This window comes from Oncorhynchus tshawytscha, linkage group LG04 (assembly GCF_018296145.1).
Source record: "Oncorhynchus tshawytscha isolate Ot180627B linkage group LG04, Otsh_v2.0, whole genome shotgun sequence".
Lineage (NCBI taxonomy): Eukaryota > Metazoa > Chordata > Actinopteri > Salmoniformes > Salmonidae > Oncorhynchus > Oncorhynchus tshawytscha.
The window spans coordinates 59,365,047-59,383,032 of NC_056432.1; the positions used below are offsets into that span (position 1 = coordinate 59,365,047).

The window sequence follows — 17,986 nt, forward strand, 5'->3', positions numbered from 1 at the left end:
CTATCTATTTAGCACACTGTGGACATGCTGCCTGGCTGCTAGTTAACACCTTTCTAAAAAGCAGATACTGTTTGCTTGTTAATCTACACAACAATCTTTCCCTCACTGAGCTAACCAAGATCTCCGTAGTGAATGTATTGTATGTATGTGAATGTATTTGTGTTGGTATGTGGTGTGTGTAATACATTCCATCCACAACCGTACAAGCCACCATCATGTCTGCAATTATAGTTAATAACCAGGCATGACTCCAGCTTGGCCCGCCCCCCTGTTGTCCTCCATATGTCCCTCTGCTCTGGGAATAAACAGGAGGGACAGAGAGACAGAGTGTGTGGGACAGACAGGAATGTGGGCCCTAGTCACCACCAAGCAGCACAGTCAGCACTCAGCACCGACACAGACAGACACAGGCACGCGTGCACACAGACACGCACACGCAGTGTCAGCAAGACTGCCCCTCCCTCCATCAGAACCGTCAGCACTGTCCCTGAAGGCCTCAGTGCCAAACGTTCCCTATTCCCTACTGTCACATTTGCTACATGTGTTATATATTGAACAGCTGGCATTGTGACTTCTGGACCCCAGCAGAGTAATGTGTTATGAATAATGACAGTTGTTCGGAAGGATGGACTTTGTCTCTCGCTTTCTCTGCTCTCGTCTCCATGACTGTGGGTTTGACAATGCAGGTAACAGGATCAGGCCAAAGACATCAGCCAGAGTGAAAAGCTCTGCGTGTTAGCCGCCCCGGGCCGGCAACATCTGTCAGGGAGTCTTATTTACCCCCCCCTCTGCTCCACGCCGCGCCACTCAGGGTAAACACTCGTGTGCCAGTTTTAATGAATCGCAAACGATGGCCATATGGACCAGCAGATCAGCCCAGCGCCAGGCAGGCGGCAGCAGACTAGGTTGGAAATCGGCAGGGTCCTACTCCCTTTATCTACCGAGCTTCAATCAGCTCCACACCCACACACTAATGCAGGAATCACACACGGCTCAGGCACAGAAACCAGGTCGCTTTCTACACTGGCCAGCCATCCGGAGAATATTCTTTGTTTGTTTGGGTGGGTTTTGTTCTCGAAAGCCCGTACTTTCATCGCCATATGCTAGCTGATACCAGAAGCGAAAGCTGCTCAGAGGGATATACTGGAAAATAACCTGGGGATTCCTTGGCAGACTACTGGGAACAGGGAGGGTGTGTCTACGTAGGGTTTTGATGTGCTTACCTTGAGGAACGGAATGACAAAGGGACGCAGCGGGAAGTTGGTAGCCTCCTGGAGTTTGGAGTGGAACTCTTCTATGGTCAGGGTGGAATTCTGTCAAAAACCAGAGGAAAGGAGAGATTGGAACACTTGGAGAAGAAGCTTCACAGTATAACTAGGAGACAGACAGAGCTGGACATGGGGGGACAGAAAGAGATGTTGGACACAACTAAGTAAGTACCGTAGTTCCAGAAAAGTAGGAGAGCGAGTGGTAGAGATAGACAGACAAGGGGAGAGGGAGAGAGAAGAGGAGAAGAGGCGAGCAGGACTTACCACCAGGCCCAGCACCAGACTGCGGACCCGCTCTCCGATCTCGGGCGAGATGTCGTTGCCGAACTGCTGCAGCGTGGTAAGGAAGCGCTTGAGCTTGCAGAGCTGGCGGGCGCCGCAGGCCGGTGGCAGCTGCTGATTGGACAGGGAGGCGGTGGACGACATGGCGGGGCCGTTGCTGAAGCCGTTGGGTGTAGAGGGCGCCCCGTTGAGCGACGTGGGCGAGTGACTTGAGTGACTGCTCCCGTTCAGCACTTTAGGGAGAGAGAGGGAGAGAGGCCCTCCGTCAGTACCAGTCTGTTGTCTTCCTCCATCCTCCTCCTGTCCCTCTACCTCCTCCCCCCGGGCACCATGCGGTGTGAGAGCGCCGGAGGACAGGGTCGACAAGGGTGGTGAAGGCACATGCATCCTTAAGGTTAAGGTGGAGAGCTCCAGGGCACACACTAAGGCTGGGACCAGGGAACACACTAAGGCTGGGACCAGGGAACACACTAAGGCTGGGGCCAGGGAACACACTAAGGCTGGGACCAGGGAACATACTAAGGCTGGGACCAGGGAACACACTAAGGCTGGGACCAGGGAACACACTAAGGCTGGGACCAGGGAACACACTAAGGCTGAGGCCAGGGAACACACTAAGGCTGGGGCCAGGGAACACACTGAGGCTGGGGCCAGGGAACACACTAAGACTGAGGCCAGGGCACACACTAAGGCTGAGGCCAGGGAACACACTAAGGCTGAGGCCAGGGAACACACTAAGGCTGAGGCCAGGGAACACACTAAGTCTGGGACCAGGGAACACACTAAGGCTGGGGCCAGGGAACACACTAAGGCTGAGGCCAGGGAACACACTAAGACTGAGGCCAGGGCACACACTAATGCTGAGGCCAGGGAACACACTAAGGCTGAGGCCAGGGAACACACTAAGGCTGAGGCCAGGGCACACACTAAGGCTGAGGCCAGGGCACACACTAAGGCTGAGGCCAGGGAACACACTAAGGCTGAGGCCAGGGCACACACTAAGGCTGAGGCCAGGGAACACACTAAGGCTGAGGCCAGGGAACACACTAAGGCTGGTTAAAGACACTTGGCTGCTAACATGTACTCTGCTCCGCCACGGCTCATACCAGTTTGAGTGAAGGCTCTGTGTGCAGTAACTTCAGCTGCCTCTCACAAGTGGGACCGTTTGACCCTCCCCCCTCTCTCCCAGTGGCCCTCCTCCCCTTCGCCAGTCTGTTTCTAACTTTCGCTCACCCACTCACTCAGTAGGACACAACTATAAGAGGAACGTGTTAAAGAGGTGCCAAAAATAGGCCTGTGGCCTGTGTTAGTTTATTCCAATAGCAGGTGTGTTGCTAAATCAGTCCTTGCACATGTCCACCAGCTGAAAGTAGATTGGCAGCTTTCAGGTTCAGGGCACCCCCACCCCACCCCGCCTCCCCACCCTGCCTGGCTGCCACACTCCTGCTCCACACCCCTCCACTACGCCCTCCGTTCCACGCTCCACCTTTCCCCTGCTTCATCTACTGAATGGTACATTACCCAATATTGGTGGGATATTCTTACACTCCATCCCTTGTCTTCAGTGACTGTCACAACAAGATGTATGTCTCAATCAGAATGAAATAATATTTGGATCTCATCATATAGTATACTATTCTGTTTCCTCTGATATTTCTGATATGGGTTGTGTTTGAGTGTTTATACACGGTGTATACTGCATACAGTGTATACAGCAGGTGTATCTCACTGAACATCCCTAAACACCTCATTTGGCCGCCTTTCGTTCCAGTTCTCTGCTGCCTGTGACTGGAACGAATTGCAAAAATCGCTGAAGTTGGAGACTTTTATCTCCCTCACCAACTTTAAACATCTGCTATCTGAGCAGCTAACTGATCGCTGCAGCTGTACATAGTCTATCGGTAAATAGCCCACCCAATTGACCTACCTCATCCCCATACTATTTATATTTATTTACTTTTCTGCTCTTTTGCACACCAGTGTCTCTACCTGTACATGACCATCTGATCATTTATCACTCCAGTGTTAAATTCTGCAAAATTGTAATTATTCGCCTACCTCCTCATGCCTTTTGCACACAATGTATATAGACTCTTTTTTTTCTACTGTGTTATTGACTTGTTAATTGTTTACTCCATGTGTAACTCTGTGTTGTGTCTGTTCACACTGCTATGCTTTATCTTGGCCAGGTCGCAGTTGTAAATGAGAACTTGTTCTCAACTAGCCTACCTGGTTAAATAAAGGTGAAATAAAATAAAAATAAATATATATATATATATAATTCTGATGTTTTGATGTTTTGTTTATTCTTGGTCTTGGGTGTATGTGGCTGAATTATTGAGATGTTAAAGGATGTATGCATGTGTGAGTTTAATATGATATGATTTAAGCTTGGTGGGCGGTATACCATATATACTGTATACCAGGGTATTTTGATATATTGAAACTATTTATTTGAGGCTTTTCAATACAATTTGAATATTTGTAGCTACTTTTGAAGTGAATACCTCTCGTCAACTTGTGCAATACGTTAAGTGATAAAACAGATGGCATTCTTCATTTCACCTGCCACATTATTTTACATTATAAGGCTAACCGTACTTCCCCAGAGCAGTGGAGCCAGCCACGTGTTCGTTTGAATTAGCACAATGGGAGAAAGCGGAGCAAGGTAAGTCCAGTGGTCGGTTGGGTTTTATATTGAAAGCCAACAGTGTTATTTTGCTTCAATCGAGTCATCAGGGATGTGCAACTATAGTGGGTCTTCACAGAAAATACACAAGTATAACACATTGCGGAGAAAATAGCTTCACTTTCATCAGATGACAACAGAAGTGCAATGCTATTTGGCTAGCAGCTAGCTACACAAGTAAATGAGCTTCCAATGTAAAACAAAAAAATAAGTACATGGCCATCCTATTTCTAATGTTTATCATAGAAAGAATGTAGCCAGCTACATTTCCTAATGTTTTGTTGAGAGTTAATCTTGCATTTTACCAGAGAAAAGTAAGCTGCCGACACCGTGAAAAGCACCGGAGCAAAGTAGCTAGGCTCATGGTGAATTCTCATCTGTGTGGAGAAGTACAACTGAAGCATGAAATTAGTCTGTGTTTAAAAAAATGCAGCAAGATATTTCTTTAGCGTTATATCTTTCTTTCCTGTGTGAAAAATGCAGAATTATGCATTTACACGATCCCTAAGTTTAACTTGCGAGTTAATGTAAGTAAGTGGCTAAACTAATAAGGTGACGGGGAATCATACTGTGTTAGCTTTCTGCCATGTTTGAGAAGTCAAAACACTTTGGATGAGTTATCTGTACAGCTTCCACCATCTTGATTTCCAGTACTGTTCTTCCTTAAGACAAGCATGCGTCGGAACTTTGTTCATTTGGACAATGTCTCTCGTCCACATTCGCTTGTAAATGTCCAAACTCACCAAAAATGACATTCGGTAGCGCCTACCTATATATGTATACATTTCTTAGCAGGATTGCCTGTCTCTGCAATTAGTTGATTTTCATTTTGCGCTCCTTAGTATATTTAGCTAGCATCCTCCATTGAAATGCAATAATACTTGTGCTAATTTTGTTAGCATTCTGGTAATAGATGCCCAATGTTTTTTTGGGCGCCACCTTGTGTACTAAGCCAGTAATACCGTATATCCCGGTATGAGAGAAGGACGGTATGACCGTATATCCCGGTATGAGAGAAGGACGGTATGACTGTATATCCCGGTATGAGAGAAGGACGGTATGACTGTATATCCCGGTATGAGAGAAGGACGGTATGACCGTATATCCCGGTATGAGAGAAGGACGGTATGACCGTATATCCCGGTATGAGAGAAGGACGGTATGACTGTATATCCCGGTATGAGAGAAGGACGGTATGACCGTATATCCCGGTATGAGAGAAGGACGGTATGACTGTATATCCCGGTATGAGAGAAGGACGGTATGACCGTATATCCCGGTATGAGAGAAGGACGGTATGACCGTATATCCCGGTATGAGAGAAGGACGGTATGACTGTATATCCCGGTATGAGAGAAGGACGGTATGACCGTATATCCTGGTATGAGAGAAGGACGGTATGACCGTATATCCCGGTATGAGAGAAGGGCGGAGATGACGGTATGACTGTATATACCGGTATGAGAGAAGGGCGGAGATGAGAGAAGGACGGTATGACTGTATATCCCGGTATGAGAGAAGGACGGTATGACCGTATATCCCGGTATGAGAGAAAGACGGTATGACCGTATATCCCGGTATGAGAGAAGGGCGGAGATGAGAGAAGGATGGTATGACGATCTGAGTACCACCCATCCCTAATATGTTTGAATTTCAATCTGCAGGGAGTTTCATTTCTCCCCCAGTTTGTTGGAGTGCATATGGCAGTACGCCAACAGTGTGTGTTAGATGGTGTTTGAATATATGTTCCAGTATACAGTTCCTCTCATTTCTACCCTCGAATCTAATCTGTCCATTGGAGCCTGCTCAGTCGGCACACAAGTGGGCTAACCATGTGACCTGCCACTTGTGTTCTGGTTTTAGAGGGGAGAGCGAGCTACACTGTTTTACAACAGGTGAAACAACACGGCCTGTTATTGTTATATAGGGGAGAAAGTGGTCTGTAGCCCGGCGAGCCTAGCAATGCCCCCTGTACCACTACAGCCGGTAAACAAGCCCCCACACAGACACACACACACTGAGACAATGCCACAGCCATTCTCACACATACTCAAAGACACTTGTTCCAAACGGGATTCTACCTGTACACACACAAGTGACTGAAGTCTTCGTCATTTTGAAGCTATCATCAAGAAACCCACAGCCAGGGCTATGGAGCCCAGCAGCAGCCTGTGGCAGGCTGTTTCCCCTGCAGCCCAGGCAGGTTCCCTTCCTAATAGTCTAACAGACGCAGAGGTAGAGCCGTGCCAATGACAGAGAAGAGCTGATGCAGCACTCCTACCAGCTCACTATTCTGTTCACATCCTGCCTGGCCCAATGAAGCACAAAACACCTTCAAGATAGATACATAGTACTACCTCAGGGAATTTACAAGGTTCTTTATAAAGTTACAAAGAGGATTCAGGCATTCAAGGGAAACACAGACATGGTAGCAACACAGAATAGTAGTTTATACCAGGTAAAATATGATAGAAGTATTTTTGAAATTGAAAGATCGCATGCGTACATATTTTAGAGTGCCTATTTGGGTGCAAAGTGCAAACAGAGAAATAATGAATTACAAAAATGCCTTACTTGACCTACTGGTGGTGGGTGTGAATGAAGCGTTGCGATTGGGTGCCTGGCTGACGGCCGGGGGTGGAGGTGGCATTGTGGGCGGAGTCAACCTGGGCTGGGTTTTGACATCAGCAGGTGAATCGGGCATTGTTCCAACCTTCTGTTCTGTGCTACCTGCAGGAGAGAGAGAGAGTGAGAGAGAGAGAGAGAGAGAAAGAAAGAAAGAAAGAGAAGGAGAGAGAGAGACGGTTACAAAGAGACAAACATGAAAGACACATCAGACACCAACAGTATATCTGCCCCCAGACGCAGACATGCAGGTACAGAATGAACACGATCAAAATCAGACCCAAACAAGCAATTTAATTCTCAGAAAAAAATCTTAATAGCAAGTTGTATTTATTGATCAGTGTTGCTTCCATTATCTGACACCCATTCAAGACCCACTGATTTGTTATGAGAGAGAATGTATTGATGGCCTGGCTGTGAGGTCTTGTTTCTGCTGCAGAGACTCTGGCTGCGGTCCAAACACTTAAAAGACACATCCTATCCCCACAGCCCTCAAATTAGTGGACACTTCTGATGACGTATCATGACGTCTGGCGAGTATACACTTGCAGGGCAAGGGGTGAGGGAGGAAGGAATGATTTTTAAATGGAACACCCTTGGCAGGAAATTCGTCACTCGTTCATCCCGCGATGATTGTGCTTTCAGCCACCGGTGGCTCGTGGTTCCTTTATATGCACTACATTCAATTATGAGTGCATGTCTACTTATATTAAAAACATAATTATTAATATAAGCCTACTGTATGATAGCTAGCCAATTAATTATCTAACAAACGTTAGCCTGCCTAGCTGGAACTTCTGAAGAAGGAAAATCTTTTATTCTACAATTTCCAAAAGATAACCAAACAAAAACATATTTACTTTTTACGTAGTAGCAACATTTCTAACCTATTTGCATTGGTTTTTACTTACACTTGTATGTTGACTTCTCCGTTGATGTTGTTTTTAAGTTAAGTTTTCACAGACTTTTCTTAGCGGATGTTCAACCGTCGCGAATTGAATTGTGGGGAGTTTCAGGCCCCGGATAATTGTACACTCGCAAAGCCGACTGAAAACGAGGGTTTACGTTGCAAACTTCCCTTGCTTGGCTAATCATTTGGACCACCCTCCAAGATGGCGACGGGGATTCCCCCAAGGGCATAAGGCGAGGGTAAGTGGACGATGGTGTGTCTTTTAAGTGTTTGGGCCGTAGCCTCTGTGAACGATGTCGTGCTACAGTAGAGAGACAGAGATAGAGAGATGGGGGCTTGGAACGACACGCAAAACATTACAGCTCTTGGATAAAGTAACACCTGCTGGTCCACTCAGCTGCTGCTGACGGGACCCCCTGCCACTCCCCCTCCCCACCCCTCCGCCCCAGTCCCACTGACACTCCCCGCCTGTCCCCTCTCGTCCTCCATATGGACAGGCGCTTGACAGTCAGTGACAAGTGCAGCTGGATCTGCCGCTGTCCATCACAGAGACACTTCTACGAGGCTGAAACGAGGCCCACAGCAGGGACCAAACAAGGCAAGGTAGGGCTGCTCCGGTTGGGGACAGGTGGGACGGGATGGCCTGGAGCGGTCAGGTGGCATCGCCTTTTCCAGGAGATAGGACAAGGACTGCTATTCCCCTGCCGTGCTCTGCCGCCTCCCACATACACAGGGACACACGAGCTCGTCACTGCCCAGTCCCCACACTGGCTCGTCACTGCCCAGTCCCCACACTGGCTCGTCACTGCCCAGTCCCCACACTGGCTCGTCACTGCCCAGTCCCCACACTGACTCGTCACTGCCCAGTCACTGCCCAGTCCCCACACTGTCACTGCCCAGTCCCCACACTGGCTCGTCACTGACCAGTCCCCACACTGTCACTGCCCAGTCCCCACACTGGCACTCTTTCTGCCTCCTACTACGACCACAACAACTCTTGTAGTTTCAAAACTGCAGAGAGAAGGCTGAAAATGTTGGTTATCTTTTTGATGTATTAAAAGGTCTATTGATTGCAATCTCAAATACATCATTTACACATAATCACATACTTCTTCATTCAAAATAATGTTTGTTCTTTGAAATAATATGGAACAAATGTAATAATCTTTCTAATATATTTTGCAGGGGTCATGCATACACATTATCCAGTGAGCATGATCAGCCCTGACTCAGTGTTGGAGTATTCAGTGTTAAATGCTCCATGGTAAACACCGAGTGTAACGGGAAGCTGCAGCCGTCAGAGGGATGTGGGTGGAATGAGATCCTTCTGCTACAAAAACATGAGCTGCCGAGTGTGATGGCTTTCACAGCCACGGAGAAGATAGCTTTACAGTGTGTGAGACGGTGTGCGCGCGCGTATTCGAGTGTGTGTACCCACCGCTCTTATATTTTGTGTACCCACCGCTCTTATATATACGTGTATATACCCTGCAAGCCCTGAACCCAGTATCTGCATTAGACCAGTACAGAGGCATGTGCTGCGGAGGAAGGTTTCAAGCCAGGCGTTCTCTATCAGCTGTCTTAGGGTTCACTCCACTGTTAACTCCACTCGGACAGCAGGATCATGTCGGGCACGCAGGGAGCAGCTCGCCTCATAGACCTACAGGCACCCCACTAGCATGTAGCTCTAGTACTCCTGGCCATGTTTGGAACAGACCCCGACCCCAACCCACCCCACCCGCTAAGCTGCAGCCGCTGCCGCCCACCACTGTCAAGTGCAAAAATAACCAAACACATCGGGTGACTGCCAAACGAGCAACAGGAGGATAATTAGGTCTTGACCTCCAGGGAGAGCAGCTGCAGGATGGTAGCGGGGGGTGCAGGAGGGTGCTGCGGTCCTCAGGGTTAAACTGTTTCTGGGGAGGCAGGGAGAAGTCACCTCTGCAGCCAGGACGGACAGCCAGGACGGACAGGCACATCTCCTTACTGCTCTTTCTCAGACTACTAAACTCAGATCTTCTGCTGCTGGCTACAGGCCCTCCCTCCCTCCACCCACCAGTCTGGCTGAACTTTGTGTTTCACACCACAGACTCACAACTGTACCAGGGCTTGAGTTTCAAACAGCGCAACCAGACCCTGGGCCTCTAAAGAACACAGCAGACACTCTTATTCACCTTTGGTCTCAAACTGAAATGCCAAATCACAGACATTCAGTTTAATTAGGTCCTTCCTGTTTGCTTTTTGAAGACTATTTTGCAGTAACCATTGCATATGTAATCCCAAAAGACAGTAGTTAACCAATGTGCTATATGTAAACTAAGTGAATGATTCTGAGTGACATAAATAAATATATCATAATATTGTGTTTAATTTGGGCTCTTTGGCATAAACAAAGTGCTCTACTTTTGGCTCTAGTAGTATGCTGATATGACAAAACCATGCAGGGCACACTGTGTGTTCCAGAGCAATGGTTTATGAATGGAAACCTTCCACAGTATTTCTTCCACAGTTGGCATTCTCTTAAACTCTTCTCTGGCCTATTTCCATATTCGCATGTAGGCTCTGATTTTCAAGTGTTATTCTAGATTCGAGAAGCTCCAATGGCTGTTGACAATGTGACTGTGGTCCCCGCAAACACAAGGGACTTTCGCCAGGCCACCGCTCCGATCCCCTAAACACAACAAAGTGTTAGAGTTGGAGCCCTGCTGAGCTGGTGGCTTCTGCCTGTGTGGCTGCAATGTCCCCACTCCCTGCCAGGGACAAATGTAGACAGGTACCCTGCATGGCCCTCCCCTCCTGTCTGTCTGTCTGTCAGAGGAGGAGGAGGAGGAAGGCAGCGCTCGTCCATCTGTCACCACACTCAACAAACAGTATTCCTGTTCAGGAGCTATTGTAGCTCTACTGACTGATTTCAACAACAACAATGCAACTCAAGAGGACCGCACACACAACTCTCTGCCTGGGTTCTTATTCCTTTAAAAAATGCTTGTCGGTTTATACTGCATGACGATCACTGATTGGTCATTTCACTTGAATCCCATAATGTACACGCACTTTATTTCCATGACGACTGAACAATCTTGACCCACCCTCTGTCTGTGATTTGATTGACACAGTGGACCTCTTTTGACAGAAAGCATGCCTTAATCAGGGATCTTAATTGAATCCTTAAGGAGAGTTCCTCCACATGGCAAATGCTGCTATGGCTCCCGGGGGGTTCTGGGAGTGACCACGACCTGGCTGGGAGGGCCGAGACTTCTGGGGCGAGGGGAGGAGAGAGGGAGGAGTCCTGCCCTCCTGGCCTGTCTGCAACTACCGTGAGATTACTCACAGCTGTTTAATCTGACCAGCTAAAGGACGCACACACACACACACACACACACACACACACACACACACACACACACGCACACACACACACACGCACTCTGGATTTCACTTTTAATACATTAGAAAGTCTGGCCTCCCGGGTGGTACAGTGTTCTAGGGCACTGCATCGCAGCGCCAGCTGTTCCACCAGAGACTCTGGGTTCGCTCCCAGGCTCTGTTGCAGCCGGCCGCGACCGGGAGGTCCGTGGGGCGACGCACAATTGGCCTAGCGTCGTCGGGGTTAGGGAGGGTTTGGCCGGTAGGGATATCCTTTTCTCATCGCGTACTAGCGACTCCTGTGGCGGGCCGGGTGCAGTGCACGCTAACCAGGTCGCCAGGTGCATGGTTGCGGCCGGCTTCCGGGATGGATGCGCGCTGTGTTACGAAGCAGTGCGGTTGGGTTGTGTTTCGGAGGACGCATGACTCTCGACCTTCGTCTCTCACGAGCCGTCCGGGAGTTGTAGCGATGAGACAAGATAGTAGCTACTAACAATTGTATACCACGAAACTGGGGTAAAAAAAAGAAGGGAAAAAAAGACAGTCTGCCCCCCCCCATCTGTGGCCCTCTGTGCTCCCATCGTGCTGAAGGACAGGAAGACTCGCCCCAAGGTGAGAAACAGAGAGGGAAAGACAGAGTGAGATGGAGAGACTAGTAAAGACAGAGAGAAACAGAGTGGAGGGTCCACACCTCAACAGACTTCCTGGGTAGAGCTGTCAATCCCCCAGCATGTCCACCTGACCACAGCGTGTGTCCTGTTGCCTTCGCTGGTGTTTTCCTCTGTCTAATTAAGGAACCATGGCACCGGAGCACCGCAGTGGATCCTGTTCAGGGGAGTGGTACAGGACGTTCTGAGCCTTCCTCTTCTTCCTTCCACGCAGCCCTTTTATCTCCCACTCCAAGTGGATCTACACGGTAATCAATACAGAAAATAGATTTTTACCCAGGATACAATGCTGCTTCATAGACTCCCTGAGGATTTGGGAGCCCGGCACCATCTCTGGCTTTAGCTGCAGCACACAGTGTGCAGTCAAAAGCTTTTGATAATTATACTGTTGTCAGTCTCTCCTGTACACAGCTGTATGTTTCCCGTAATCACGACTAAAAATGGCTTCCAGGGAAGGAACGGTCAGTTAGCATTCGGTGTTCTAAAAATGGTTTCAGTTCAGCCCTCTCCTAGTGTGCTACAAAAGAGAAGAAAAACGATTCAGTACGAGATCACACTCCAGTTTGTCATTCTGGAGCTATTTCTGGGTCTCTTGATAGATTTCCAGGACATGTGCTTTCCCTAAAACCACCAAACACACAAGAAACCATCACGTCATGACAGGCCATGAAGAGCCTGGTTGGATGCTGGTAGTGTCTCTGTATTCACATGGCCTATCCTTCACCATTAGAACAGAGCTACTGTAACTGTGCCTTAGACACGGACAGACTCTGAGGTGATCTTCTCTTGCTCCTCTGTCGCTCTCCCTCTCTCCAAATGGGCTCCTCTCTGTGACACATACCCCGAAATCTCTCCCTCTCGCGCTCTCCCTTCCTCTGTAATTCCCCCAGTCTCCAGGAATGCTGTTGTTTTTAATTTCTCCCAGCTGCTCTGGCTCGGTGCCCGCCCGCCTCCCTTCCCACATCTGCTCCCCATCAGGCCGCTGAGTAGTCCACACAAACACAGGCCTCACATCAAAACATGGGGATTAGAGCCCTGCGCCTCGGCCCCAGGACGCACCCAGGGACGCGGGGGTCCCGCACCCAGGGACCCCCGCACCCCTCTCCCTAGCCCCCCTCCAGACTCCCTATCCCCATCGCCCCTCTCCTGACCCAGGGATTGACAGAGACCCTGGGCCTGCATAGCCCCCTTAGCCTGGGAGTGGGTGGAGGCACCATAAAGAATAGACTAGGTCTGACGGGAGGGAGATGTTGGAGCAGAGGGATACTGGGTTAGATAGAGATCAGACATGCTGGATGGAGGAGCCTGGCTGTGATGATGATGTAAATGTCCTACTGGCTGGGAGAACTCAGTCAACCTGTCTGAATGGCAGACAGCCCAGCCACCAATCAGTCTCTCGCTCTCCGCTCTCTCTCTCTCTCTCTCTCTCTGTGTCTGTGCCTGCATCTGTCTCTCTCTCTGTGTCTGTCTCTCTCTCTCTGTCTCTCTGTGTGTGTGTGTGTGTGTGTGTGTGTGTGTGTGTGTGTGTGTGTGTGTGTGTGTGTGTGTATGTGTGTGTGTGTGTGTAGAAACCAGACTTGGGATCATCTTGAGCTGATTTAGAGTTCAGAGGCTTTAGGTTCACTAATGACATGGTGGGAGAGAGCCTTGGAGAGAGAACACCCCCAGCCCCATCCACAGAAATGTACAAGCACGGAACAAGCAGAAACAAATACAAACGTTACCCTGTTACTTGAGAATCACTGCGATGCTACACAGACTGGGCTGAACAAATATGTTTAGTAAAAACAAACATTCAGTGGGGAATAAATGTCTGTTTAAAAATCGAGAACTTAAAGGCCCAGGGAGAAAATGCATGTGTGTGAACGTGTCTGTGTGAACGTGTGTGTGTGTGTGTGTGTGTGTGTGTGTGTGTGTGTGTGTGTGTGTGTGTGTGGAATGAAAGATAGACAACATAGGAAAAGTTAGACTGAGCGACGGCAGGAGTCTCACAGCGCATACAGTAATAACTCACAGAATATATGTTAAAACCATTTAGGGTGTGGCGGCAGTGCAGTGGTGACCCATGTGGTGTGTAATGGCTGAGACCCCAGCTGTGTGGAGGAGGAGGAGGAGGAGGAGGAGGAGGAGGGAGGTCCTCAGACACTCCATTCATCCATATGAGGAGGAGGAGAGGAGAGAGGGATGAGGCCAGACACACTGGTTCCTGGGCTGACCTAGTTACCACTGAGTTACTGGGCAGAGGACATGAGCTGACCAGGACAGACCAGGACAGACCAGGACAGGGTCAGTGTAAAACGGTCTAATACACAGGAGAGATCCGCTCTCTCCTCGTCTGCACCATTCAGAGACAGCGATACAGTACTCAGATGTCTGAGACATGAGGCATGAGGCATGGCCTGGGAGAAAGGTAGAACAACATGGAAAACAAGGAACCAATACTGCTACTCTCTACTCTCTACTCCCTACTCTCTACTCTCTACTCCCTACTCTCTACTCTCTACTCTCTACTCCCTACTCCCTACTCTCTACTCCCTACTCCCTACTCCATACTCTCTACTCCCTACTCTCTACTCCCTACTCTCTACTCTCTACTCCCTACTCTCTACTCTCTACTCTCTACTCCCTACTCCCTACTCTCTACTCCCTACTCTCTACTCCTACTCCCTACTCTCTACTCCCTACTCTCTACTCCTACTCTCTCCCTACTCCCTACTCTCTACTCCCTACTCTACTACTCCCTACTCTCTACTCCCTACTCCCTACTCTCTACTCCCTACTCTCTACTCTCTACTCCCTACTCTCTACTCTCTCTACTCTCTACTCCCTCTACTCTCTACTCCCTCTCTCTCTACTCTCTACCCCTACTCTCTACTCCCTACTCCCTACTCCCTACTCTCTACTCTCTACTCCCTACTCCCTACTCTCTACTCCCTACTCTCTACTCCCTACTCCTACTCCCTACTCCCTACTCTCTACCCCTACTCCCTACTCCCTACTCTCTACTCCCTACTCCCTACTCCTACTCCCTACTCCCTACTCTCTACTCTCTACTCCCTACTCCCTACTCTCTACTCTCTACTCCCTACTCCCTACTCCCTACTCTACTCCCTACTCCCTACTCCCTACTCCCTACTCCCTACTCCCTACTCTCTACTCCCTACTCCTACTCTCTACTCCCTACTCCCTACTCTCTACTCTCTACTCCCTACTCCCTACTCCCTACTCCCTACTCCCTACTCTCTACTCCCTACTCTCTACTCCCTACTCTCTACTCCCTACTCCCTACTCTCTACTCCCTACTCCCTACTCTCTACTCCCTACTCTCTACTCCCTACTCTCTACTCCCTACTCTCTACTCCCTACTCCCTACTCCCTACTCTCTACTTCTCTGTTTATGTTTAAATAGGTCTCTGAATTGTTCAGTGCACCAGTGTGTATTCCCTTACGTCTTTGTGTTTATTCATTTACTGACTACATTACTGTTTATTCCTCCACCTCTCTCCATTCCCCCTCTGTTTGCTGTTTCTGGGTAATGTGATGTTATTGGCGGTCTGGTGGAAAAGCCAGCTCTTGATTTGAACTGTGAATGCGACTTCAGGATGATGGTGATGAAAACGTCCTGACGAGGGACCTGCGTTTCAGAGTCGGCTTCCTTCCCACCCAACACAACAGCACTTGTGAGACAAGTTTCGGTTCCCTGCATCTCCGCACTTTTGTGGGCTTGTCATGTGGCGCTGACGGCTGTGATGACTGTTATTGATATAATTGTATTGAAGTCTAGCGGCCATCTGTTCTCTTCAGGGAGGACGTCCCTCGGCAGTGAAGTGGTTACAAGCAGCATATCGCTACTCACAGGGAAAAAACGTCCTTTTCACATTTTCCCAATGGCTGCTAATAAAATCCAGATGTTCCATGGAGCTCTGTTTCTTCCTCCCCCATCCCTCCCTGTCTCCTTCTCCCCCTCCCTCCCTGTCTCCTTCTCCCCCCCTCCCTCCCTCCCTCCCTGTCTCCTTCTCCCCCTCCCTCCCTCCCCTGTCTCCTTCTCCCCCCTCCCTCCCTCCCTGTCTCCTTCTCCCCCTCCCTCCCTGTCTCCTTCTCCCCCTCCCTCCCTGTCTCCTTCTCCCCCTCCCTCCCTGTCTCCTTCTCCCCCATCCCTCCCTGTCTCCTTCTCCCCCTCCCTCCCTCCCTGTCTCCTTCTCCCCCTCCCTGTCTCCTTCTCCCCCTCCCTGTCTCCTTCTCCCCCCTCCCTCCCTGTCTCCTTCTCCCCCTCCCTCCCTGTCTCCTCCCCCATCCCTCCCTGTCTCCTTCTCCCCCCTCCCTCCCTGTCTCCTTCTCCCCCTCCCTCCCTCCCTCCCTCCCTGTCTCCTTCTCCCCCTCCCTCCCTGTCTCCTTCTCCCCCTCCCTCCCTCCCTGTCTCCTTCTCCCCTCCCTCCCTGTCTCCTTCTCCCCCATCCGTCTCCTTCTCCCCCATCCCTCCCTGTCTCCTTCTCTCCCCCATCCCTCCCTGTCTCCTTCTCTCCCCATCCCTCCCTGTCTCCTTCTCCCCCATCCCTCCCTGTCTCCTTCTCCCCCATCCCTCCCTGTCTCCTTCTCCCCCTCCCTCCCTGTCTCCTTCTCCCCCATCCCTCCCTGTCTCCTTCTCCCTCCCTCCCTCCCTCCCTCCCTGTCTCCTTCTCCCCCATCCCTCCCTGTCTCCTTCTCTCCCCCATCCCTCCCTGTCTCCTTCTCTCCCCCATCCCTCCCTGTCTCCTTCTCCCCCATCCCTCCCTGTCTCCTTCTCCCCATCCCTCCCTGTCTCCTTCTCCCCCATCCCTCCCTGTCTCCCCCCCCCCCTCCCTGCCTCGCTCCCTCCCTGTCTCCTTCTCCCCCATCCCTCCCTGTCTCCTTCTCCCTCCCTCCCTCCCTGTCTCCTTCTCCCCCATCCCTCCCTGTCTCCCCTCCCTCCCCCCCCCTCCCTCCCCGCCTCCCTCCCTCTCTGTCTCCTTCTCCCCCATCCCTCCCTGTCTCCCCCTCCCTCCCTCCCTGCGTTCCTCCCTGTCTCCTTCTCCCCCTCCCTCCCTCCCTCCCTGTCTCCTTCTCTCCCCCATCCCTCCCTGTCTCCTTCTCCCCCATCCCTCCCTGTCTCCTTCTCCCCCTCCCTCCCTCCCTGTCTCCTTCTCCCCCCCATCCCTCCCCGTCTCCTTCTCCCCCATCCCTCCCTGTCTCCTCCCTCCCTCCCTCCCTCCCTCCCTCCCTCCCTCCCTCCCTCCCTCCCTCCCTCCCTCCCTCCCTCCCTCCCTCCCTCCCTCTTTCATTCTCTTCCCTCTCTCTCTCCTTCTCTTCCCTCCCTCTCTCCTTCTCTTCCCTCCCTCTTTCATTTTGCTCCCTCCCTCCCTCCCTCCCTCTCCTTCTCCTCCCTTCCTCTCTCCTTCTCCTTCTCCTCCCCCTTTTTCCTCCCTCCCTCTCTCCTTTTCCTCCCTCCCTCCCTTCCTCTCTCCTTCTCCTCCTTCCCTCCCCAGCCGCTAACCCAGAGCCATTCCTAAATAAAGGAAAGTATTTGTGACATTCTGCCGAGGCGGGCCGTGCCAAGAACAACTCCCCGGCCTGGCCCATCTGGAGTGTGTTAGGACGGCACTGGGCACTGGCACCGGCCCGAGACACAGAGACGAGTGTGCGGCCACTCTGGGGGAATCACACAAATACACACATACCAACAAGAACTAACTGGCCCGTTGTTGGGATCCGTCGACATCCTAATTTGAACAAAAAATATGGCCTCTGCAGTATGCTTCTACTCATACTGGCAACACAACAAAATGGAAGAAAAGCTGGACTTCCAATCGTACTAGACAAGTCCACAGCTGTGTGCTCACCAGCAGCTAAGCCATAATTTCTCAGGTGGACTTGTTGCTGTGTTGTTTGTATTCCTGCTGTTGCGGTTCTATCAGACCCAGTCAGTAGGGGACCGCGCTCAGAGTGTGTGGGGCTGGCTGGCTGGCAAGAGGCTCCAGGCCCACTGTAAAAAGCTCACACCTGAACATCAATAACTGTCATCTCCGCCACCTGGGGACCCGCCAGCGCCACGGGCACACAGCCGTCACCAGCACATCTGCCAACACTGAGAGAGAGGGAGGGAGGGAGGACACAGAACAGATCAGAGAAGAGAGAAGAGAGCGTGGGGGAAGGTACAGGGGTA

General features: G+C 50.6%; 1 protein-coding gene across 7 annotated transcripts in view; it reads right to left on the reverse strand.

Moving 5' to 3' along the window:
• The window catches only part of LOC112249119 (protein CBFA2T3-like), a 56,149-nt gene that overhangs the window by 16,661 nt on the left and 21,502 nt on the right, over positions 1 to 17,986 (reverse strand). For 4 of the 7 annotated variants that reach the window (XM_042320943.1, XM_042320939.1, XM_042320941.1 and 1 more), the window contains exons 2-4: positions 6,814 to 6,969; positions 1,533 to 1,783; positions 1,224 to 1,313 (exon numbers count right to left, since the gene is read on the reverse strand). In XM_042320943.1, coding sequence (XP_042176877.1) covers positions 1,224 to 1,313; positions 1,533 to 1,783; positions 6,814 to 6,969 — 497 coding nt within the window. Of the gene's footprint in view, positions 1 to 1,223; positions 1,314 to 1,532; positions 1,784 to 6,813; positions 6,970 to 11,831; positions 12,163 to 17,986 lie in introns of those variants that run through there. The other 3 variants (XM_042320940.1, XM_042320942.1, XM_042320945.1) reach the window with 2 other exon arrangements.